Raw genomic sequence first — 27,345 nt, 5'->3', positions numbered from 1 at the left:
ACCCCATGCAAGAGATGCGTATGTAATTATTGGCAGTATAACGCTATTTATCAGTCTTAAATTTGTTTTCATAGCTAATTTGGTTCTTCTTCCTGTGAGTCCTCTTATTGCCGCTCTGGCCGCTGCTGGTTTCTGGACTGTTGCGTTGACATGTGATGTGAATGTTAGACCTTGGTCCATTGTGACTCATAAATATTTAGCTTCGTTTTGCCATTCGAGGGGTCTGTCTTGCAATGTTAGCTGTGCTTCTAGGTTATCTCTTCTCTTTTTGAAGATAACCGCTTGGGTGTCATCTGGATTTATTGCTGGATTATGGCGTTCCAACGTTGGTCATTTGGTCTAGCAATGTGGCCTGCGAAGATCCACTTGTTTGATAATTTTTATTGTGATATCGTCTACTTTTGTTTTTGATCTTACCCAGTGTTTCTCTTTCTATCAGACAGTCGTATATCTAACATTGCCCTTTTCATCGCCTTTTCTGTCGTGCCTAGTTTGTTCACATTTGCCTTAGTTATGGTCCAGGTAATCAGATTAACAAAAATGATCATGGATGGATCTCGAGCTAAAGTAACAACAGAAGAAGGTAGCACAAAATCAATTGCAATAGAAACAGGAGTGCGACAAGGCGATTTCCTGTCAACCACATTATTAAGAGGAAACAGTAGCGATCAACAGGTAGCAAAAACGCGTTCCAAGATTGCGGCTGTAATTTTGAATATTTTTTCGAGATATTTGGCACACGTATTCGTAATATAATAAAGAATGGCGGTACAGAGCCCAATTTGAAAAATATATTAATATGTGGAAATTACTCTGTAATTAAATACAATATTAAAAAAACGAACCTGTACCGCCATTAAGAAGAACAAAAAAATACACTTTCTTCAAATAAACTTTTTTATCCGATGCCTAGATTTTGTGTCATTTTGGAACTACTAATGAAATAAAAAATTTTAGTAGTTCCAAAATGACACAAAATCTAGGCATCGGATAAAAATGTTTATTTGAGGAAAGTGTATTTTTTTGTTCTTCTTAATGGCGGTACAGGCTCGTTTTTTTAATATTGTATTTAATTACAGAGTAATTTCCACATATTAATATATTTTTCAAATTGGGCTCTGTACCGCCATTCTTTATTATATTACGAATACGTGTGCCAAATATCTCGACAAAATATTCAAAATTACAGCCGCAATCTTGGAACGCGTTTTCGCTACCTGTTGATCGCTACTGTTTCACCTTAAACATAGCAGTAGAAGGAACAGTCAAGGCCAGCAAAATTAAAGGAACTATAATATAAAAAAGTTTTTTTAGGTTTTTTGAATCATTCCAAACAGAAAAGGTCTATAGTGATTTTTCTCTTAGGTTAATAGTCTTTGTTATATAAGCGATTAAAAATTTTGAAAATTGCGAAATCGGCCATTTTTAACCCTAAATCGGACATTTAACTAAAAATTTAAATGTTGCCAAGGTAGGTAGATATTCTTTAAACATTGATTGATGAAATCCTGAAGAGTTTTTTGCCATACAATATCGAAAACCCCTTTGTTTTTTAATTGCTAATCAAGCAGGCGATCACACTGTGAGGACGTTTGAGTTTGCATAAATTCATTATCTCGAGAATGGGCAAATTTGAAGAGAAATCCTCAGACAGGTCGATTTTTATTTTTAAATTAGGCCTTTTTGGCATATATATAATACTAGTGACGTCATCCATCTGGGCGTGATGACGTAATCGATGATTTTTTTAAATAAGGGTAGTGATTGTGTGATAGCTCATTTGAAAGGTTATTTAATTCTCTATTCAGTAATATAAACATTAACACAATTATTTATACAGGGTGTACAAAAAAATTTTTCTTGTTTTTGTCTAAATTAATTTAATAAAAAAATTTTTTTGTACACCCTGTATAAATAATTATGTTATTGTTTATATTACTGAATAGAGAATTAAATTTCCTTTCAAATGAGCTATCACACAACCCCTACTCTCATTTAAAAAAATCATCGATTACGTCATCATGCCCAGATGGATGACGTCACTAGTATTATATATATGCCAAAAAGTCCTAATTTAAGAATAAAAATCGACCTGTCTGAGGATTTCTCTTCAAATTTGCCCTTTCTCGAGATAATGAATTTATGCAAACTCAAACGTCCTTACTTCAGTGTCGCGTCCGCTTGATTAGCAATTAAAAAACAAACGGGTTTTCGATATTGCATTGCAAAAAACTATTCGGGATTTCATCAATCATTGTTTAAAGAATATCTAGCTACCTTAGCAACATTGAAATTTTTAGTTAAATGTTAAATGTCCGATTTAGGGTTAAAAATGGCCGATTTCCCAATTTTCAAAATTTTTTTAATCGCTTATATAACAAAAACTATTAACCTAAGAGAAAAATCACTAGAGACCTTTTCTGTTTGGAATTATTCAAAAAACCTAAAAAACTTTGTTCGATGCAAAAAAATAATTTTAGAAAAAACCCCTAATCTTTCCCCTTGCCTGGCAAGGTCTTGTGCTCGTCAGAATCGCCTGTCATTGTACACATTTCTTCTAAATGACTTACTCAAACACATACTTAAATTTAAACTTTACAGGAGTAAGCTTATTTTTCCCCTAAACTATGCACTTTTTCATTTACCTGGTAGATACACGTGCAATGCCTGCCAGGTCATGGTTTTTAGCCTTGGTGTGCTATGAATTATCACTATACAAATTTCTAGCCTTACAGGAAGACCGTTAGTCGGAGGGTTCACTAGCTCTTAGACTAATAATTTTAGTAGTCCATTGAAATGTTACATTTAGGGTTGCATTTCTTAGAGGAGTCAATTTTATTTTTTTAATGTGTAGCGGGATTCAGTAGAAGCTAAAGTTCAAGTTTTTGGGGTCGCCACCCTTGTCCCCCGGCCGTCATATTGGAAAAAGGGATTTCGCGCTGTGTCTCTAGCAATCCTACAGAAAATCTAATTACACATAAAATGCAGCAAATTAAATTTTCTACAATTTTATATCTATTACTTTTTATCGTCAAGTGACCAACAAAAAAGTTATAAACAAAGAGAAAATTTTGTAAGAAGTTTCCTTTTGGAGGTTAGGTATAACTTTTTTCCGTTCATTTCACAATAAAATAACATCAAATCGATTTTGTAGAGGATTTTTCAATGAACAATTTTCAATATAAAGTTGTCTAATTTTATTTATTATCTAGGTTTTACAGCGCTCCAAACTTGACCAGATTCTCGAATTCTCATAGGAATACAATAAAAATAATATTTTTCTATCCATATATTAGGCGAGCGGCATCAACCGTTATGCCGACCACGAAAATCAAATTTAAGGTGAATAACCAATTTTGGTCTATTTTTATGTTTTCGAGGTCGCTGAATCCGAATATGAAGTTTATTTTTATCTAGAGGTAGTGTAACATGTTCAAAAATCAAATTTTATACAAAAAATCCAAAAATCAATTTTGATGATTTTTCAAATTACCTCGCTGTGTCTTTGGTCGCTGTAAATATTTCCTTTTGAAAATTTTACTGTGTCATCTCTGAAGATAACAATGAAATTTGTCCAAAATGTTTAAACACATTAAAAAAGGAGTTGTTAATTTTTAAACATTTTGTCATCATATTTCGTTAGTTTCATGTTTACTTAAAAAAGTTGAGTGACAAACTTTTTTAGTTTATAATTATAACCAACACAACAATAAAATATATTTCATGAAGAAGTTTTTTGGAAAATTTTAAGTCAAAATATACAATAGGAAAAAAGTTATGTTACTTCATAGACAAGCGGCACACCCCAAAAAACGCTTAAGTCTCGAGATCCTGACCACGGTGTGGTGAATGGCTAATTTTGATCATACTTTATGATTTTGATATCAAAAATTGTTTTTTGCTCTTCTTAAGAATTTTGCATTTTGCGGTTGCGTCATTCTTCTTCTGAACCGGCCAATTTGTCCTCAAACAACTTCTTGGGCCTTAGTGGGGAGAAAGGTCAAAAACAGATTAATAATAGCATAGGAATGTTAAAATCATAATAAATTGTATGAATAAAAAATATATATAGATAGAAAAGTAAGCCTAACTTTTGTTTTTATTGTATCCCTATTAGTCTAAGAGCTGAGAGCGGATTTTGTGCGTGATAAGTAATATGGAAAAACTATACGGGGATATGTTGAATTAGTTGTGTACATGACTTTCACCAACGGCCGGAAACCAGAGTTGGGGCCGAGGGTAGTTATAAGGGGTCAAAGTCGCGGATTTTATTATTTTTTTTATGACGCTCATGATCGAGATAGTGTACCAAAATTTGGGAATAAGTAGGTCATCTCGTACCTAAGTAAAATCTCTAGGGGCTTAACGCTGCGTGGCCGACAAAGGGGTGGGGGTAGGGGTGAATATAAAAAATATAACGGGTTTTTTGCGACGTTCGTGATTGAGATAGTGCACCAAAATTTGGGTATAAGTAGACCATGACATAAATAACTAAAATCCCCAGAGCCGGAAACCAAAATAGGGAAGGAAGGTAGTTATAAGGGGTCAAAATTCCGTTTTTTATTATTTTTTTTTGTGACGCTCATGATCGAGACAGCGCGCCAAAATTTGGAAATAAGTAGGTCATGACGTAACTAAGTAATTTCACCAGGAGTGGAACGCTGCGTGGTTGACAAAGGGGTGGGGCAGGGGTGAATATAAAAAAATGTAAGGGGTTTTTTGCGACGTTCGTGACTGAGATAGTGCACCAAAATTTGGAAATAAGTAGACCATGACATAACTAAGTAATATCCCCAGAGGCTGAAACCAGAGTGGCGGACGAGGGTAGTTATAAGGGGTAAAAGTCGCGGTTTTTATTATTTTTTTTGTGGCGCTCATGATGGAGATAGTGCACCAAAATTTGGGAGTAAGTAGGTTATGCGTAACTAAATAAAATCTTCAGGGGCGGAACGCTGCTTGGGGTACAAAGGGGTGGTAGGCAGGGGTGAGTATAAAAATACATGGGGGTTTTCTTGCCGTTCGTGATCGAGATAGTGCACCAAAAATTGGGAACAAGTAGATCATGACATTACTAAGTAAAATCTCCAGGGGCGGATCGCTGCGTGGGGGACAAATGATGTGCCGAGTCACAAAAGAAATAATACACACTGCGACTTTGACCCCTTAAAACTACCCTCATCCCCAACTCTGGTTTCCGGCTCTGGGGATTTTACTTAGCTAAGTCATGGTCTACTTATTCCCAAATTTTTGTGCACTATCTCAATCTAGCACGTCGCAAAAAACCCCTTATATTTTTTATATTCACACCTATCCCCACCCCTTTATCGGCCACGCAGCGTTCCACCCCTGGAGATTGTACTTAGTTACCTCATGACCTACTAATTCCCAAATTTTGGTGCACTATCTCGATCATGAGCGTCACAAAAAAAAATAATAAAAACGGCGATTTTGACCCCTTATAACTACCCTCATGCCCAACTCTGGTTTCCGGCTCTGAGGATTTTACTTAGTTATGTCATGGTCTACTTATTCCCAAATTTTGGTGCACTCTGTCAATCACGAACGTCGCAAAAAAAACCCCTTATATTTTTTGTATTCACCCCTGCCCCACCCCTTTGTCGGCCACGCAGAGTGCCACCCCTGGAGATTTTACTTAGTTACGTCATGACCTACTTATTCCCAAATTTTGGTGCACTATCTCGATCATGAGCGTCATAAAAAAAATAATAAAATCCGCGACTTTGACCCCTTAAAACTACCCTCATCCCCAACTCTGGTTTCCGGTTCTGGGGATTTTACTTAGCTAAGTCATGGTCTACTTATTCCCAAATTTTTGTGCACTATCTCAATCTAGCACGTCGCAAAAAACCCCTTATATTTTTTATATTCACACCTATCCCCACCCCTTTATCGGCCACGCAGCGTTCCACCCCTGGAGATTGTACTTAGTTACCTCATGACCTACTAATTCCCAAATTTTGGTGCACTATCTCGATCATGAGCGTCACAAAAAAAAATAATAAAAACGGCGATTTTGACCCCTTATAACTACCCTCATGCCCAACTCTGGTTTCCGGCTCTGAGGATTTTACTTAGTTATGTCATGGTCTACTTATTCCCAAATTTTGGTGCACTCTGTCAATCACGAACGTCGCAAAAAACCCCTTATATTTTTTGTATTCACCCCTGCCCCACCCCTTTGTCGGCCACGCAGAGTGCCACCCCTGGAGATTTTACTTAGTTACGTCATGACCTACTTATTCCCAAATTTTGGTGCACTCTCTCGATCATGAGCGTCACAAAAAAAAATAATAAAAACGGCGACTTTGACCCCTTATAACTACCCTTATCCCCAACTCTGGTTTCCGGCTCTGGGGATTTTACTTAGTAATGTCATGATCTACTTATTCCCAAATTTTGGTCCACTATCTCAATCACGAACGTCGCAAAAAAACCCTTTATATTTGTTATATTCACCCCTACCCCCACCCCTTTGTCGGCCACGCAGCGTTCCGCCCCTAGAGATTTTACTTAGTTACGTCATGACCTACTTATTCCCAAATTTTGGTGCACTTTGACCCCTTATAACTACCCTCTGCCCCAACTCTGGTTTCCGGCCGTTGGTGAAAGTCATGTACACAACTAATTCAACATATCCCCGTATAGTTTTTCCATATTACTTATCACGCACAAAATCCGCTTCTATCTCTCCGACTATATGAGCATTCGTATCCCTATCAACATCATCCACGGAGATGTATTATTGTATCCCTATCAACATCATCCACGGAGATTATACACATGGCGCAGCCCAGATGGACGAACAAGGAATCAAATAGACTACATCCTAATAAGATCAAGATGGAAGTCGTCGTCCATCAACTGTAAAACATATCCTGGCGCAGACTGTGGAAGCGATCATCAACTCCTGGTATTGAACGTTCGACTTCGTTTTAAAGTCCCCAAAAGAAGACCCCAGAGAAAAGTCATGTTTTTAAGTCCATCAAAAATCAATGACTTCCAACAAAACCTAGAAGATGCTCTTTCTTTAGACCAAGTAGATAGTGACCCTGAGAGCACTTGGATCTATCTCAAAGATAAGGTAATCGAGGCTGCAAAAGACTGTGAGGCAGCGGTTTCCACTGGCCGTAAGCCATGGATATCCGATAATACGTGAACTGTGATTCAACGCAGAAAAGAACATAAAACTAGATACGGAACAAACGATGAATACAGAGCGCTATCGAGAGAAATCAGAAAACAGTGCCGCAAAGATAAAGCTGATTACATCTCTCAAATATGCAGAGAGATAGAGGAACATGGCTGTCGAAATGAACCGACTTATTCCAGAAGATCAAACTCCTTACCAGAGAATTTAAACCTCAAACGTGGTCTGTAATAGATAAGGAAGGTAATTTAAAGACCGATACTGATGAAATATTGGAAACATGGCGAAACTACTGTGGCGAGCTATATAAAAATAACGAGGTATCAGCAGAAAATCAGTGGCCTTCTGACTACCCTAGAGAACCTACTGTCGTAATAATAAGTCAAAGATGCAATTAAATCACTAAAGAGAAATAAATCCCCAGGCATTGATTCAATACCATGTGAAATACTACAGTTACTAGGTGACAAAGGATTACATATCATCCATTCTATCTGTGTCGCTGTTTGGAATTCAGGAAAATGGCCATCTGATTGGTGTACCTCAATTTATATCCCACAACACAAAAAAGGAACTACTACCAAATGTGAAAACTACCGCACACTGTCACTAATAACACATGCTAGTAAAATCTTGTTGCATATCATCAAAAACAGATTAAAAATCTATCTACATTACCAAATATCTCAGGAACAAGCGGGGTTTGTAAAGGGTAAAGGTACAAGGGAACAAATCCTGAACCTGAGACAACTCATTGAAAAGTCTAGAGAATTTCAAGTACCTATGATTATATGCTTCGTTGACTACCAAAAGGCATTTGATTGTGTAAGCTGGATAAATCTGTGGTCAATTTTAATAGAAATGGGCGCACCAATGCACCTGGTGACACTTATTAAAAATCTGTACCAGTCTAATATAGCGACAGTACGACTAGATCAGAAGTTCTCAAACCAATTCAAGACCGAGAGAGGTGTTAGACAAGGATGCGTGTTGTCACCTGACTTATTTAACATTTATGGTGAACATGTCATGAGGATGGTTTTAGAATGATGGGCCGGTGGAGTAACAGTAGCTGGTAGGAAAATCTCCAATTTAAGATTTGCTGATGACACTACACATCAAATGATGACATCAAATGTTTGATCTTCTGCGAAGAGTTGAGTACGAAAGCAATAGAGTTGGTCTGAAAATCAATAAAGCTAAGACAAAAATAATGGTGATCGACAGATTTGACACTATTCAACTGACTAACATATTACAGGAATACCAGATAGTAAACACCTTTGTCTATCTCGGGTCTAGTATAACTAACGATGGTAACTGTGAAGCAGAAGTTCATAGACGTATTGGTATGGCAAAAAATGCGATGAGTCGCCTAACTAAAGTTTGGAAAGACAGATCTATCTCTCAAAATATCAAGATGAGACTGGTGAATGCCCTTGTATTCTCAATATTTCTATACGGAGCAGAGACTTGGACTCTTCGCGGCATGCGAGCGCCAAAAAATGTATGCCTTTGAGATGTGGTGCTGGAGAAGAATGCAAACGTTTCCATTCTAAACCAACTCAATATTAAAAAAAGGCTGTCCACAATATGTCTGCAACGAATTCTGAAATTCTTTGGTCACGTGGTTCGCAGAGGTGACGACAGTTTGGAGAGATTAATTGTTTCTGGAAACGTTCCGGGGAGAAGATCAAGAGGACGATCACCAACTAGATGGTCTGACCAAATAAAGCATTCAGCTGGAAACTCATTCTGCGAAGCTCTTAGAGCAGCTGAAGATAGAGACCAATGGAGAAACATTGTTATGAATATTGGAAGAAATCACGATCCTCAGTAATGGGGAAACGACAGGAGAGAGAGAGAGAGAGAGAGAGAGAGAGAGAGAGAGAGGGAGAGAGAGAGAGAGAGAGAGAGAGAGAGTGTGAGAGAGAGAGAGAGAGATGAGCATTCGAGAATCTGGTCAAGTTTGGAGCGCTGTAAAACCTATATAAATAAATAGAATTAAACAACTTTATAGTGGAAATTGTTCGCTGAACAACAATCTAGAAAATTTCATAGTGTTATTTTATTTTAAAATGAACTGAAAAAAAGTTATAACCTCCAAAAGGAAACTTGTTAAAAATTTTTTACATATTTTTGTTTATATCTTTTTTGTTTATATCTTTTTTGTTTATATCTTTTTTGTTGGTCACTTGACGATAAAAAGTAACAAAAACAAAATTGTAGAAAATTTAATTTGCTACATTTTATGTTTAATTAGATTTTCCGTAGGATTGGCAGTTTACGAGATATAGCGCAAGACCCCTTTGCACCCCATTTCCAAGATGGCGGCCGGGGACAAGGGTGGCGACCCCAAAAACTTGAACTTAAGCTTATACGGATCCCCCCTATACATTAAAGAAATAAAATTGACTCCTCTAACAAATGCAAGGTATGGCTTAAAAAATGTAACATTTTAATGGAGTATAGGTGATGCATAACTTTTGAAACTATGTTTATTTCTTCTACTTCTGACATAGTTGCTTATGAAATCTGATAATCATTTATTAAACTCGAAAGAATTTCTATCGACCATTCAAATAAGCTACTACGTAACAACTTGTTAATTTTTAAATAAAATCAGTTCAAATTCAATCGGTCGTTGACTTAAATTACGTTAACAATGACTCGAGCGTTTAATATGATTTTCACGATTTGTTCGTCGAACAAATTTCCAGTGAATTCTACTAAGTACCGAATGTATATTTTGACAATATTTGATTCATGTTCTAGAAAGTAGTAGTATATTTATGCAGTAATAACAAAATAAGTGATTCATTCATTTTGCGAATAATCCTACGATTCTATATCACGATTTCGTTGTGGGTACTAGGTAATGTAGTATGCGTATGTACCGGGTGTCCCAATAAGAATGGCTCTCGGTCATATCTCAGGAACCGTTTATAGTACAGCTTTGGGAAAAAAAAATTATAACAAAAGTTGCCTCGAGAAAAGCCTGGAAATTATTTCATATTTGTAAGTCCACCGCTAGAGGGCGTAATTGAATATCAAAAATTTAAAAATCAAAATTTTACAACATTTACATAATGAAAGGGCACTGAAAATCCAATCATCGTATTCTTCGCAAAATTCTGCGAATATTTGATTTCACAAGTGTAACTCTACCTTTGCAAATATAAGGTGGGGGTGAGTGGGAATCTTGTTATGAAAAATGACTGTAAGTCCGGTTCTGCTTAATCGATTTTTGCAAACTTGGTCTCGTTGAAAACAGATCCTTTTCGTTAATGTAAGAGTTATAATTACGAAACAGCCTAGTAAGTAAGATGCCAGCTAGGGGGCGCTATTTTATGTTTTTCAGAAATCTAGTTTTCTTTGGAAAATATTAAATACAAGTATGCACTTTTAACCCTGTATTACAAAATTAGACCAAATTATCAACAGAATATCGAAAACCGCATGTTGATACCTTTTTTCTATCTCGAGATATCTTAAGAAACGTATAAATTGTAAACAAACTGATAATGTCACCGGTAAACGAAGTAAGGAAATCAAAGTGAAAATAGGTATTGTGATATGGAAACAAATTAGAGCGGGACACTTGCGGAGTGCCGGCAGAAGTGAATATTTTTCATAGATTAAATTATATTCGGTTCGATTCAATTCGATTCCATTTAATGGGATTTAATTTTATGTATTATAATTATGCTTATAATTTAATATATTTAAAATATACCCAATTTAATACATACTATATATGGTTTGTCAAACGTAGAAAATAGTTTGACAATCTTATAATCGCCGAAATTTTTAAACTTTTTGCTACGTTTGACAAACTGTACTAGTGATTTTACCCATTAATTTTAGAATTAACAAACTTTCAAAGAAGTTTTACTTCAAATTTGATAGTGAATTTAATTATTATTATATAAAATGAATAGGATGTTTAAAAATACAATTTGAGGATAAGTAGGTCGAAAGGAATAATGTAATCAGCAAATTTAAAAAAGTCACTTTTGTATAACGGCCTCCCCTTTAATGAGAGTATCTAAAAATAAATGAACTCTTCCATGCATTATTTACGATTAAAATTTACACGAAGTATTTACTATACTTCATCAGTAATTAAATTTTTAAATTAAAAAATATCGGTTACATTATTAAGAAAAATAATAATTTAAAGCTTTATGCATCTTTATATCTTATTAATCCTAATTTTAACGGGTAAAATCACTAGTATATAATATTATGTATTAAATTAGGTATATATTATATATTTATATTAAATTATAGATATAATATAGGCATATTAAATAAAATTAAATCTAATCGAATGGAATCTAATTGAATCAAACGAATATAATCGAATCTATAATAAGTATTCACTTCTGTCGGCATTCCGCAAGTGTCACGCTTTAATTTTTTTCCACAGCACACTACTTGTTTCCACTTTGATTTCCGTAACTTCGTTTACAGGAGACATCATCAGTTATGTTTAAAAATTAACATGTTTCTTAAGATATCTCGAGATAGAAAAAAGGTATCGACATGCGGTTTTCGATATTCTGTTGATAATTTGGTCTAATTTTGTAATACAGGGTTAAAAGTGCATACTTGTATTTAATATTTTCCAAAGAAAACTAGATTTCTGAAAAACATAAAATAGCGCCCCCTAGCTGGAATATTACTTATTAGGCTGTTTCGTAATTATAACTCTTACATTAACGAAAAAGATCTGTTTTCAACGAGACCAAGTTTGCAAAAATCGATTAAGCAGAACCGGACTTACAGCAATTTTTCATAACAAGGTTCCCACTCACCCCCACCTCTTATTTTCAAAGGTAGAGTTACACTTGTGAAATCAAATATTCGCAGAATTTTGCGAAGAATACGATGATTGGATTTTCAGTGCCCTTTCATTACGTAAATTTTGTAAAAATTTGATTTTTAAATTTTTGACATTCAATTACGCCCTCTAGCGGTGGACTTACAAATATGAAAATAATTTCCAGGCTTTTCTCGAGGTAACTTTTGTTATAAAATTTTATTTCCCAAAGCTGTACTATAAACGGTTCCTGAGATATGGCCGAGAGCCATTCTTATTGGGACACCCGGTACCTACATATCTTCTTTCTTCAGTACCCTGTCCCTTTATTTGTTTACGGCTAGCGGTTGTCTCTTGTCTCTTGATAGCAATCCCGAAGAATTCGAAGCCAGGATCTTGCCCTGTGTTATGAGGTGCAGAAGGTTATTATACCTCTCTGTCTGGATGTCTCATTACATGGTCAAAATATTATAACTTTCGAATTTTTATTGTTTTTGTTCTTTCTGTGCTCTTTTTTATTCGATGTAAAACTATTTCATTTCTTATTCCATCAACCCAACTTATCCGTGATATTCGTCGATAGATCCTCATCTCAAAGGACTCCAATTTTTGAGTCTCCCCCATTTATTATGTTTTAATCCAAATTCTTGGTCACAACACATTTAACGTTTTGTACCACTTCCATATCTTTGTGAGACACTTTTAAGTTATTCCGAAGTCCGCAGTTTTGTATACAGGGTGTTTGATAAAGAATGGGCCATAGCTTAATCTTAGATTCCTGAGCAGGGCCGGCGATAACGGGCCTGCAAGGGATGCACTGCAGGCGGGCGCCCCTGTTTGGGGGGCGCCAAAATGACCTTTTTTCTGTCGGTGCTATACAAAATTCTAATTTAAAAGACACCGAAGGGAGCCTATGCTTCTTTTGCAGGCAAGCGCCTTATACCCTAGCGCCGGTACTGTTCCTGAGGTTAAAATAGGTCAATTTAAGCTAACTTACCTTAGTATAAAAGTTGATAATAACCGAAATACAGGGTGTCAAAGTTAAACTTTTATTTTATTTATTCTTGAATATTTTCTGACAGGCATGGGATAACAACACGAAATTTGGTAAGAGGGGGATTTTTGGGATGAGAAATCTAAATTCGCCACCAAAAATGATTTATTGCCCAGAGGGCGCCACACACGCCTTTCATCGCTCATTAAATATGTTCAATTTTTTTTATTACCCACTCTACATAGTTTTTGAATCAAAATTTTTATTCTCTTAATATTTTTACTTAAAAAAGGTATACTACATTTATCTCGCTAAACTCAACTGTTTTCGAGATCAAAGCATTTTAAATCTGCGATACAACATATTTTTGTGCATAATATCATTGTAGTTAGACCCGAAAAATAAACCTGAAACCATAATAATTGTGCCAGTTCTCATATTTATGCCATTGCATCGCAAATTCCATTTGAAGAAATTTCCGATACATGTTTGTAAATTTTTATGGTTTTAAGTTATTTTTCGGATGTAACTACAACGATAATATGCAAAAAATTATGTTGCCTCGCAGATTTAAAATGCGTTTATCTCAAAAACGGTTGAGTTTAACGAGATAAATGTAGTATACCCTTTTTAAGTAAAAATATTAACAGAATAAAAGTTTTGATTCAAAAAGTATGTAGACTGGGTAATAAAAAAAATTGAACCTTTTTAATGAGCGATGAAAGGCGTATGTGGCGCCCTACTGGGCAATAAATCATTTTTGTGTGGTGAATTTAGATTTCTCGTCCCAAAACCCTCGCTTGCCAAATTTCGTGTTATTATCATATGCCTGTTATAGACCAGGGCTCATCTGTAAAAATATTAGCACATTTGGACGTTGAGAGGTGACTCAAATTTTTTTGCAGAAATTGCTTGAAAATAAATCAAATAATAATATTTGCGTTATCCTCCCTCTCAAAAAGGTCCGGAACATTGTTTAAATAATCAAAATGTCAAAAAAATGAAGGAAAAATTCGATTTTTATCTTGGTTTTTTGATTATAACTTATAAAGTATTCATTTTCGAGAAAAGTTGAACTGACATAAAAGTTGTGTAATTAAATTTCCTACAATATAGAATTGGTTAAGAATTTAAAAATTAGTCACCCTTGTTGCAAAATAGTAATAATTGCGAAAAAGAAACATACAAAAACAAGTATTCGCATTTTACGTTTTTCAACCATTTATGCTACACTTAGGACCTTCATGTTTCACCCAGAAAAACTTTATGATACAGTAAAATAATACTGTAAATTTCATTAAGATCGGTTCAATAGATTTTGCAAAATAAATTTTGCAATCCAGCTTTCGCAAAAAAAAAACCATTTTTTCAAAATTTTACAGGACTGAAAATAAAGCAGATAACAAGTTAAAAATTGTTTGCTTATAGAAGTGTACTGTACCATTCATTTGCAATTTTGCAAAATTAAAATCGATTAACTACCACGGCGTCAGGAATTTTTTTAAATAAACAATCTTTATTGGTGCTATGCGCAGTACAGCGGATAGGTTGCTCTGATTGGGCATTCCAATGACCTTTGATAATGTTTGATACATTTTATTTTTTATTACATTTCGATATAAATAAATAAATTTGTTTATTCCAAAATAAAAGCACATACTATATCCTTCGAAATAACACCTTTTTTAGCAAAAACTTTCTTTGTTCATATATTTTAACTTAGAGAATAAAAGTTTATTATTTTTAAACACATGCAATTGTTTAAACAATATTTCACAAACAATAATAAAATTAGTTTGATTTTTGTGGAATTAAAATATTAAAATACAACAAAATATAGAGTAAGAAAATAATATATTAGATAAAGATTAGAAGAAATTTTGGTGGAAATCAACTTGTGTGAATCGAACACCGCTGTCCTGCGCGTAGCACCAAAAATTAATGTTTATTTAAAAAATTTCCTGGCGCCGTGGTAATTAATCGATTTTAATTTTGCAAATTGCAAATGAAAGGTACAGTACACTTCTATAAGCAAAAAAAATTCAACTTGCTATCTGCTTTATTTTCAGTCCTGTAACATTTTGAAAAAATGAATTTTTTTTGCGAACGCTGGATTGCAAAATTTATTTTGCAAAATCTATTGAAGCGATCTTAATAAAATTTACAGTATTGTTTTACTGTATCATAAAGTTTTTCTGGGTGAAATATGAAGGTCCTAAGTATAGCATAAATGGTTGAAAAACGTAAAATGCGAATACTTGTTTTTATATTGTTTTTTCGCAATTATTGCTATTTTGCAACAAAGGTGACTATTTTTAAAATTTTTTACTAATTCGATATTGTAGGAAATTTAATTACGCAACTTTTATGTCGGTAAAACTTTTCTTGAAAATGAATACTTTTACAGTTATAATCAAAAAACCAAAAAAAATCGAATTTTTCCTTAATTTTTTGACATTTTGATTATTTAAACAATGTTCCGGACCTTTTTGAGAGGGAGGATAACTCAAATATTATTATTTGATTTATTTTCAAGCAATTTCTGCAAAAAAATTTGAGTCACCTCTCAACGTCCATCTCAAAACAAATGCGCCCTGGACTATTAGGAAATATTCAAGAATAAATAAAATAAAAGTTTTAACTTTGACACCCTGTATTTTGGTTATTATCAACTTTTGTACTAACTAAGGTAAGTTAGCTTAAATCGACCTATTTTAACCTCAGGAATTTAAGGTTAAGCTATGGTCCATTCTTTTCCAAACACCCTGTATAACCAATATTTTTGTTTTAGATACATTTATCATTCATCTTCTTCAGAAGAAGAAAATACATTTTTCTACAACCGTGTTAAAAATGCAATTTTTAGCACTCCATACGAGCTTTAAAAATGCTACTTTAAGACACTAGTGCTTTAAAATTTTTATGACACTGCAGTTCGTATTGACCGTATAGGAAATTTTGATGTAATGTCAAAAAAATATAAAAATGGAATGTCAGTCAAGTTCAAGTAAAAGTTGTCAGTCAAGTTCAAGTAAAGATATTGTCCTGTAATTACGTTTGTAGAAAAAATATTGTATGATATGCGTGTTAAAAAGTACATTTTTAAGGAACTCACGTGAATTGCAGAACTCGCTATCGCTCATTCTGCAAACTTTCACATGCGTGCCTTAAACGTGTACTTTTAACACTTCTATCATAAACAAGTATTATTCTTAGTTCAAAATTATTTTCTGCGACCATAAGTATTTTAGGAGACGTCAGTATAAAAAGCTCCTCTTGTGCTAGTATTGCGTTGTTTGCATAGTAATGGTTCCATTGTTTTCTCCATTTAGTTGCTTCGTATTCTGCAACGCTTCTTAAAAGATTTGCTCTCAATAAATATTGTATAACTGACGGCAACAAACAATCTTGATGACTCCCAATTATATATTAACTAAGTGACCCACTTCTTTACCATACTGAAATGAACATACAATGCATAATTTTGAAAATTATTTAAAAACAAAAAACTGTTTTAAAACTATTATGTAACAGTTGTATGACACTAAAATAAACCCCACAAAATAAATATATGTCTAGTTTCTAAATAATAATACACTTCAGATAAGACAAGCTTATTTTAGAGATAAAACTTAAAATAACCAGGTATTACCAGGTAAATGGAAAAAACAGGAAATGAACGATTACCAGAATTCTAAAGATCTTTTAATAAAAAAACTAAAAAAAATATCGTAGCCACTCTTAGTAGTAGCTGTGGTAGTACCTGATGGGGACACGCGCCAACTCGTAACTTTTAGTGACAAAAATTTTCAAATCAAAATGTACACCGGCCAATTCGTAACTTTTTTATTACCTGACCTGCCAACCCAAAACTTTCTTCAAGTGAATTCGAAACCATTGATTCAATCTAATACCTTAAATCTAAACCGAATGTTTCTTGGTTTGCTTAAAAACATTATATTTGTATTATATGTACCTATAAAAATAACAAAAATTGAAATATCTTAATAAAATAATTGAAACAATATTATAGTGTTTCATTAACACGTGTTATAAATATTATTTTCATCAAGTATAGCTAGGCTCTACACGAGCTTGGTTTTTATCAAGTAATTGTAAATTCAACATTTAGATGTTTAGCAATGATAAATTATTTAAATCCATCTGATAATTTAAAAGCAAAGAGATTTTCCATATATGTTTATTTCAAGTCTAAAAGATTATTAAACCTTTATTTAGTTACGAATTCACCGGTAGTAGATACCTCACCTTTAGGAAAAACCGAATTCAGTGTTAAACTCCGCCCACTTACACCTCTTTGTCCCTCAAGTCTAAGTACTAACTGGCTGGACGGTGGCGACATTTATTGAAATTTTTGCCAAGATTGAAAAATAAATTTGAGTCGCTTGGCTGGCGTAATAGACAACGATATAAGGGTAGTATTCAGCATTTTAACAAATAATTTTAACGCGATTGTAATCTCTATTTTGGAATTCCGATTTTACTTCAGATAAAACGCTAAAAATTGATTAATAAAAATAGTGAAGAGGTTTCTTAAAAATTATTTAATTATTAATACACTACAAAAAAACAACAAAATAGAAAATACATAATAAAATTAGCAGTGATAATTCACATGTAAATTATTTTTTGCAATTTATAAAAGAATGATATTTTCAGAACTAATGCGAAATAAACTATTTGAAGTTGATATACAGAATTTCTTTCCAGATCTAACCCATTCACCCCAGGTAAAATATTGCAAAACCTCCGAATTTTAAAGAATCCATTGGATTGGCATGAAATTTGGTATACATATATACTGATAAAATGACAGGGAATTTCCAACATATAAATAGTTGAGGGCCATCTGCCTAGGAACAATAGGTAAAAGCTGATAAACGGACAGGATTAGAAAGTTTAAAACATCACTAATTAGATCATATTTCAAAACAAAGTTAATAAGTATATTTGAATGTTAATTCTTTTCAAACTAAGATAGTAAAATTAAAATTTTAGAAAAAAAAAGATATTTATTATTTCTTGTTCTCAAGAAGTACTTTCATTATTGACAATATCGAAACATTTTATTATTAAAAGTCGAGAACAATTAAAAACCACGTTCATGTTTATATGAAAGTACTTTAAAAATGAAGGTATATTTACTCTTGAGAAGAATTAATATTTTTTAACAAACTTGGTATACGACTCATAATATTTGACATCAGATTCTTTCATTTTGAGTTTTAGGACGTGCAAGTTTTTATCAATAATACATTTTTCCCTAAACTGAATAAAAAAGTTTCCATATGATTCCAATGTTTTAAGACATACTGATATTGTTTTCCTGATATTATAAAATACTTGTTAATATCTACTGTATATATAAACTAAAGCTAATAGTGTAGTTTAACATTCAGTTGAGTCCACGATTATTTACCCGTGCGTCATTAATACCTGACGAGATAAAACATACTTTTGATCTAGCATCATTCTCTTCCACGCATGAAACTAAAGACAAACCAGCTACCGCCTGTTATTAAGTAAAAACACATGTTTTTTATGAACGCACTAGACTAACTCTATTGCGCACAATAGAGAAAAAATTTTCTAGAGGATTTTGGTACAGAAAAGATGTTAAAAGATATGACACATTATATTATTTTTGAAGTTCCTCCCACAAACATAAAACTGAGAAAATGGTCCACTGAAAGCCGTGTAGACAGTGAATATTATTTCTCTCTTTTTGATTTTCAAAAACTTTAATTTTTTAAAAATATTCTAAACGTGCTTTTAAGTTTTCAGTTGACTTGCTTAAAGTTGACATTGGCTTTCTGTTTGGATTACTATCACTACAATATTTGCTGTTAAGACCATCAAAAATATTATTTATAATTTTCAAAAATTCGGCAGTAAGAGAAGCCGTTTTGGTGTGTAACTGCCCTACAGACATTGCTGTTGATATTGCTGAGGCAATTGAGTTGGAAAAAATTTGTGCTGCTAATTTTACACGCATTTTTTGAAAATTATTAGGGTTTATATGAACGTTTGTCATTTTCACCATGCATCGTGCTCTCACACTGGTTCTATCGATGTTGTATGTGTATTCAATATCTTGCCACGATATTTGTTTAGAATCGGCAAAAAACGTCAACTTTTTTTAAGAAAATTATTTCTTAGACTTTTTAATAAGTGGGGTGTATCGAACACAGTGAAAATCCTCTGATTTCCTATTTCTATTGCAGGCTGATCCTTACATGCGCCTAACAGCTTAAATAAAGCTCTATTATTAGATGCTTGATCACACAACACTTTTGGTATATACCCGATATTTTGTAATTTTGAAACAACTTCAACTACAATGTTTTTTAAGTTGTCGCTATGTATTGGACCACCTGTAGCAAGCCGCGTAGCCTTATGTAGCAAGCTGCGCATCATGAAAACCAGACCTGTGTTGGCAAATTTGTTTGTTCTGTTCTTCCTAAAGCACCTAAATCTTGAAACCCTTCTAAAATGTCATCTAATTTATTGTACTCCAATTGTTTTTTCAAAGAAATTTCATCAAACATTAACACACAAATTTTTTTCCACTCATCCATTGTCTCTACTTTTTTCTTCAACTTGTCAATTAAGGAAATGTTTAAACCAGTTATTAATTTTATGACACGCAACCAAGTTTGAATTGTTTTTAGTGAAGGTAAGATAAAGTTAAGAGATCTAATTAAAAATTTTTAACAACTAGGAGACTTATAATAAATGGCCAGAGCTAAATCCTTTTCATTGTGACTCCATTGTGAACGAGTTTTGTGTGAAAACTGCATATTAACAAAAGTGTGCACGTATATGCTTTTATTTTCTAACAGTACCTCTATCATGAATTTGGTTGCCGATTTTCTGTTTTTTGTTGTTCTTCTACAACGCTGACTGTTCTTCTGACGGCACTTCTTCTTTAAAGCATTTACTTGATACTCCAATTTTTTTACCTTCTCCGTCAATTCAGTTTCAAGTTTTGTGGGCAAATTAATATCAAAACTGGAAATATCACTGAGACTACTACTTGATCTCTTAGACGATGGAGTTGACCTAACCATACAATCGCCACTTGTAGATTTTTTACGTTTCGTACCGCAATAAACGTATGTAGAGCATAATACTGGTGGGGTATCACCTAAAATAGGTAATCATTGAAATGTATGTGTAATAATTTTAATTAAAGCAAAACAAGCATCTCCGTTATTTTTGGAGCGATACTAACAACGACTTCATATTTAAAAAAAATCTCTTTTGATTTAATTGTATAAAAAAATATATAAATCACTCAATATCAACTGATTTTATATAAAATATATTTTAATAGTATTATTCTCATTGACAAAGCGCATTAGGCAAACATAAAAATATTTCCAAAGTTGAGTACTCACCTAAATCAGTTGCTAACTGTGCAAATTTTAGAGGAACAGCATTTTTCCTTAATAACTTTGTTTGGCCACTTTGGTAAATATGTTCCACTGCATAATGATGCTGGCAAATTACCCTCTGTTTCAGGTCACTGATATCCATCAATATAATATCAATATTTCCGCAGTTTTTTTGCCAAATTTTTGTGCGCTCTACTAGTCCGTTCTTTAACGGTAAAATATTGCAAAACCTCTAAATTTTAAAGAACCGCTTGGATTGACATGAAATTTGGCATACACATAGCTAACAAGTCAAAGAAAAAAAGTGATATTGTGCCGATATGTGCTTTTGCCCTGGGGGTGGTTTTCACCCCCCTCTTATGAGTGAAAAAATATTCGTCCAAAGAAAGTCAGGAAATGGATAAACTGGCTAATTTTAAGTAACTTTTGTTCTATAGAGTTTTTTCACTAAGTCAATACTTTTCGAGTTATTTGGCAGTGACTATGTTCATTTTTTCAACAAAATAACCACGCTTTTAGACGGTTTTTCGCAAATAACTCAAATAGTAAGTATTTTGTCGAAAAAATATTCTTAGCAAAAATATAGCCTGTAAAAAATTTAAAAAAGTGGTGTATATATCACGTCTCTACACCTAGTAGAAGCAGAGTTATAGCTAATGAAAAATAGGTTCATATTCGTCAAATTCCAAATGGAATATTTTAACGTGAAATAACCAAAAATGAAGCACATTTCGGGGAAAACTCATTACAACTTATTTAAAGTGTTTAAAAATCTTCATTTTTGTTTTATAAAAAAAAAATTCTAGCATCAAAATTAAACAAGTTACGCTCAAAATAAAGTTAGTCCCTTTTGGTTTTGGTAAAAAAATCGAGAAAATCACCCCCTAATTAGCATCTTAAATGAACTTAATATATACGACTTCACAAGTTTCTTGACTTGTGTATATATTGTTTATATGATCTGTAAGTTTCATCGGTTCAAAGTCCTTATTATTGAAAGGGCTGTAGTTAAAAGGGGTTGAACGAGTCACTGATCACGAATGTATGCAAATTTAGAAACACCAAATCTTAATCAAGACTATTTTTGTTTTTCGAGATTTTTGGTATCTCTAACAATTTTGTAAGTTATTTTGAAAAAAAAGCATATTTTTCAAAATTTAAATTTTTAAAAATTTTACTTTACAGATCATATAAACACAACATAAGTAAAATAATTTTTGGAGCGGTGACGATTAATTTCATTTAAGTTGCTAATTAGGGGGTGGTCCTCCCGATTTTTTTTTGCAAAAACACAAGGGACCAACTTTATTTTGAGCGTAACTTGCTTAAATTTAATGTTAGAAACTTTTTGTAAAAACAAAAATAAAGCTTTTTTTAAACACTTTAAAAAAGTTATAATGGGTTTTCCCCAAAAAGTGCTTAATTTTTTGGATATTTCTCGTCGAAATATTCTATTTGAAATTTGGTGAATATGAATCTATTTTTCATTGGCTATAACTCTGGTTCTACGAGATCCAGAGACCTAACGCGTACAACATTTTTTTTTACCTTTTTATAGGCTATATTTTTGCTAAGAACGTTTTTTTCGACAAAATACTTATAGGTCTGGATCCCGCGTATGAAAAAAAGTTGATTAATAGCAAGCTGAAAATTTGTTAATAGCTTAAGGGTGTCGAGTCGGACAAACTTTGATATATGGGAACACTGGAACAGGGGCAGTTTTAATTGTGGAACAGCTTAAAAATTTGGAACGGTCAGACCACGAAAACGGCATATTTATTTTGTCCGACAGAACAGACTTAAACTCTCCGAACAGAGATTAAACTCTCATGCAAAAATCAGACTACTATTTATCACCTGTCATAATTCTCTAATAGAACTAATAGAATAATAAAGCTCTATAGAACAAAAGTTACTTAAAATTAGTCAGTTTACCCATTTCCGGACTTATTTTGGACATATATTTTTTCACCCAAAAGAGGGGGTGAAAGTCACCCCAGGGAAAAAGCACACATCGGCACAATATCACTTTTTCTCTTTGACATGTAAGCTATACGTATGACAAATTTAATGTCAATCCAAGCGGTTCTTTAAAATTTAGACCAAAAACCGTGAAAGAATGGAGACTATACGTCTTTGAGGGGAAATTTAAAGAAAGATATATTATTATTTGTTCCATCGTTTCTTTCAAAACATCCCGCGTAAACACACTTATGCGTTACAGAGGCCATTTTATCTAAAATGTGAGTCCTTGTTTTTAATTTTGCTATAACTTGTCACAACACTTGTCACAGATAATACACCTATAGGGTAAGTTCGGCCCTGACACTACTCCTACCCAGTGTTGCCGATGTCATGATATGAAATTATGTTAAGCGGTTGCTAAAATTATCAGATTTTGCCAAAAACTATGTTAAAATTTTTTATCGCCAACCCCTGCCGCAAGCCACAGAACTTGGACAAAATTTCAGTAGAATTGCTCCTAATTTTTCGGTAGAAATCGTCAAAGTTCGGTTGATTTTATTTTTTACTTCTTTTGCTATCACATTCAAGTGCAATTTGCTATCACAATGATTGCAATCAAGTATTCAAAAATAAACTACCTTCGTCATAATATGATGATCAATAATCATCATTCATCATAAAAATCACTCAAAGTTCAAAATCGGTTTACGTTAAAAAATGTATTTTCTCGGCTTTTTATAAAGCAATTGTCTTCATTTTTTTTTAATCCATAAGTTACTTAGTTTGATATTAATGATATGTTTTATATGAAAACCACAATCCTCAATAGTATTCACTATTCAGGTAGGTACATTAGTCCCAAAATCAAATATAAAAGGACAAAGGTGGTCATAAAATTGATATCTGTATGCAGGGGCGTCATTTGGGCGTCCAGGGGGGGCATTTGCCCCCCCCTGGCCCTGAAAAATGACTGAAATTTACAAAAAATACATCAATATTCATCATAACATCATATATAATGTATTGTATATATAGTGCTTGCCCCCCCCAAACAAAATTTCAAATGACGCTCCTGTCTGTATGTGTCGCAAGTCGCAAGCTAGTAAATGCAAATGCAAACAAATTGAAAAATTCTTGAAAATCTACTAAACTCTATTGCCAAATCTATCCGTATAAAATTATGTTAAAATTATCAATTATGTTAAAAAAATATTTATTATCAGAATGCCATAAAAATTATGTTAAAATCTGATAATTATGTACAAATCGGCAACCCTGCTCCTACCTCCTCGCAAGTCAGAGAGAGAATGAGAAATCTCGATACGGTTTTCGAGTAGCGCCATCTAGTTGTTGATACGTCTTTCGGTTACCAAGAGGTGAGCTATCACTTGCGGCTAGACATACCAATCGTACTTTGGCTGCCTGACTTCCGCATGCGTATTTTACGACTAACAACCTAACCTAAGATTAGGAAATTCGCGATTGTAACGTAAACATTAGCAATAATAAGTCAAAGTCAAGTTGTTTTCATAAATATTGGTCTCTTGTGTTATTAATTATTTATATTATAATTTATAAAAAAATGGCCTTTATATGTACAATATGCGACAAAGCATATTCAAAGCAGTGTAATTTACGAATGCATGTGAAAAAATTTCACCCAGGTAAATAGTTTAAAGGTCTATCACTAACATATTTTAGTAAGGCTGTAAATGTTTTAGATCGTACAGATGAGATTGCTCCAAATAAAAAATATACAATTGCTGCTTTTTGTAATGAATGTGGCAAGTCATTTTCCAAGTATTCTAATTTAACACAACATGTCAGAAAATTTCACCCTGGTAAGTAAAAGCATTAGCTTTTTTGTTTAATTCAGTATAAAACAAATATTAGGTACCTTATTTTTTAAAAACTTAAATTTTTAATTTTTACAGATAAGGAGAAGGAATTAACAAAATCAAAAAGCTTCAAGTATGAATGTGAGAACTGCCAAAAACATTTTAATGATATTAATAACTTTAAAAAGCACAAAAAAACCCACGAAAGCAGTGATCCAAAAAAACAACATAAGTGTATATTATGTAATGCCGAAGAACTAACAAAATCTGAAATACATAGTCATTTTAAAGTAGTTCATGAAATAGTATTAACTTCAGAGGTTTTAAAGTTTCCTACATGTGATGACTTTCATACATGGAAAAATCAAATAGAAAGGACAACCCAGTCTTCTTTTATTAATGAACATGGTTCTTACAATACCAAAGACTACAAGAGATTAAAATATGTATGTCATAGATCAGGTCTTTTTAAATCTCAATCCAAAGGCTTACGTCATTTAAAAACACAAGGTAGCCATAAAATTAATGGTTATTGCCCTGCCGAAATAATTGTAAAACTTTTGAATGATGGAACATGTGAGGTGGAATTTGTCGCTCAACATATTGGGCATAATGAAAATTTGGGACATTTAAATTTAAACCAATCAGAAAAAGAAGATTTGGCTGCCAAAATTGCATTAAAGGTCCCTTTTGAATCAATCCTTGATGAAGTGAGGAATTCTGTAAGTGGATCTGAAATTGACAGACTACATCTTCTGAAAAAGAAAGATTTGGCGAATATCCAAGCATGTTTTAATTTAAATAAAGAGTCAATTAGACATGTACAAGATGCTGTAAGTGTTGAAGCATGGATCAAAGAAGTTGAAAATAGTGGTTGTGTGTTATTCTACAAGCCTCAAGACACTTTATCTGAAGATTACAAAGAATTAAAAGAAACAGATTTTATTTTAATAATAATGAATAAGGCACAGAGAGAAATGTTAGAAAAATATGGTAGCGATTGTATCTGTATCGATGGAACGCATGGGCTAAATTCTTATGAATTTGAACTGATAACATTACTTATTCTAGATGATATGCACGAAGGCTTTCCATGTGCGTTTTGTATATCTAACAGAACTGATGAAGTGGCGATGAAAATTTTTTTTTCCTGTATTAAAGAAAAGTTAGGCACAAATGTACAGTCTAACGTATTCATGTCCGATATGGCCCAGTCATTTTACAATGCCTGGGTACAAGTAATGGGTCCAGTAGAATTGAGGTATTATACATAAATAATATTACATTACATTATATTTTTACTTTTTATTATAATGTATGGTTTTGTTACAGATTATTCTGCTCTTGGCATGTTGACCGAGCCTGGCGCAAAAATTTAAATAAAGTGAAATCCAAGGATAAACAGGTATTAAATTATTATTTTTATTTATGTTTTATATTACTCATATATTATTATACTCATATTTTATTTAACTATGTATTTAGAAAGAATAGCTTTTTTAAGGGTCTTATTCTAGCTTTGTAATTGCAATATTACACATTACCACTTATCAATATCAGTAGAAATCCAAACATTTTATAACCTAATATTTTAGTGATTAAATATATACTGGAGCTTGAAACATTCTATATGGCTATAGTTCATTTACTTGTGTATTTGAATTATGCTACATATAGGGCTTTTCATCGATTGTCATTTGTTTCGAGCTTCAGTCATGTGTCACATAATATTAATATATCTACGTCATACATCTTTGGTTTGTGTCATGGTAATACCAATAACGTATGACGTAGATATATTAATATTATGTGACACATATGACAGAAGCTCGAAACAAATAACTGTGAATGAAAAGCCCTATTGATTATCACTGTACTAAACCAACTAAATGCAAATAGAAAAATTGTGTTGTTATGTATTATGTATAAGTAAACATTTATTTTAGGTTGAAGTGTACAAACAGTTGCGGACATTACTCGGAAAGAGACATAAATTGTTTTCATCAGATGTGCCATAATTTTGTAACCTCACTGTTGGCTAATAGTGACACATTAGATTTTGGGGTATACTTTCAAGAACAGTATTTAAAAAATGTTAATGAGTGGGCCTATTGCTACCGTATACACAGTGGGATTAACACCAACATGCACTTAGAAAGCATGCACCGAACATTGAAATATATCTACCTGAATGGTAAAGTTGTGCAACGGTTAGATAAATGCATACACATTCTAATGAAATTTGTACGCGACAAAATATTTGAAAGGGTAATTGTGATCCATAAAGGCAAAATTTCAACAAAAATTAGGAATTTACGTTCAAGACATAAGGCTAGTTTAACTTTGGACGAAAATATGGTACTGGAAACTAGTTCAGGTTGGCAAGTGCAGTCATCGTCATCCAGTGAAGTATATACAGTTGAAAAAAAGGAATGTAATAATTGTAAATGTAAATTAATTTGCTCTGACTGCAAAGCATGTCTCCACCAATACACATGTACTTGTCTTGAATCAAGTATAAAGTGGAACATGTGCAAACATATTCATTTGGTTTGCAGAATATTGAACAAACATCAAATTACAACAGAAGAAAACCCTGATTTAATGACACAAGAATTAGGTATGTTTATAAATTTAGTGTTTTTAATTCTATGCTAACCTGTGGGAGTTTTTTGTCAGTTCTTCTATCAGGCGTGGCCCCCTACGAATATGCTATGCTTAATATTATTATTATTATTATTAATATCGATATGGAATATTGTAACTTTTTTTATTTCAGACCAAAAAACGTGAGATTTGCGATAAAGGGACAAGTAAAAGTTTATTTTAAAGAGTGTGGTAGTATCTGTTGTTATTTTTTATGCTTATAGGATTTTCTTTCTTTATTCCGAATATACGATTTCAAGTTTATAGTTTTGTCTTGAGTTTTTGTTAGATTATAATTAAACAACATATTTTTAATAGAACCAAAATACATGGCACCTAATTGATAGTTAATTATTATTCCTTAATGGAGTCCAACACAGTATGTTCTTTGATAGTTCCTTTGAATATTTTTATCCTGTAGAATTATAAAATATGGTTTACAATGATTATTAAGTTTGTCTTCAGTTGTTGTTAGATAATAAATTAAGCAC

General features: G+C 32.9%; 2 protein-coding genes across 4 annotated transcripts in view; one reads left to right on the top strand and one right to left on the bottom strand.

Moving 5' to 3' along the window:
* Positions 1-27,345, bottom strand: part of LOC126880173 (protein draper) — a 396,789-nt gene that overhangs the window by 352,077 nt on the left and 17,367 nt on the right. The gene's annotated exons all lie outside the window — the stretch shown is intronic.
* LOC126880760 (uncharacterized) lies at positions 23,168-25,283 on the top strand. Its single transcript, XM_050644813.1, has 3 exons — positions 23,168-23,213; positions 24,305-25,187; positions 25,280-25,283. Exons 1-3 carry the CDS (start codon positions 23,168-23,170, stop codon positions 25,281-25,283), a joined length of 933 nt encoding a protein of 310 aa, XP_050500770.1.

This window comes from Diabrotica virgifera, chromosome 2 (assembly GCF_917563875.1).
Source record: "Diabrotica virgifera virgifera chromosome 2, PGI_DIABVI_V3a".
NCBI classification, from domain to species: Eukaryota; Metazoa; Arthropoda; class Insecta; order Coleoptera; family Chrysomelidae; genus Diabrotica; species Diabrotica virgifera.
This window is presented reverse-complemented; position numbering and strand designations above follow the sequence as displayed.

What these genes read in the sequence shown, in the direction of transcription:
- LOC126880760 (XM_050644813.1), top strand. Translation starts at nt 23,168, where the DNA reads ATGTTTTATATGAAAACCACAATCCTCAATAGTATTCACTATTCAG. An exon ending in CAATAGTATTCACTATTCAG is followed by an intron (nt 23,214 to 24,304) that starts GTAGGTACATTA and finishes TAATTTTTACAG; the next exon opens with ATAAGGAGAAGGAATTAACA.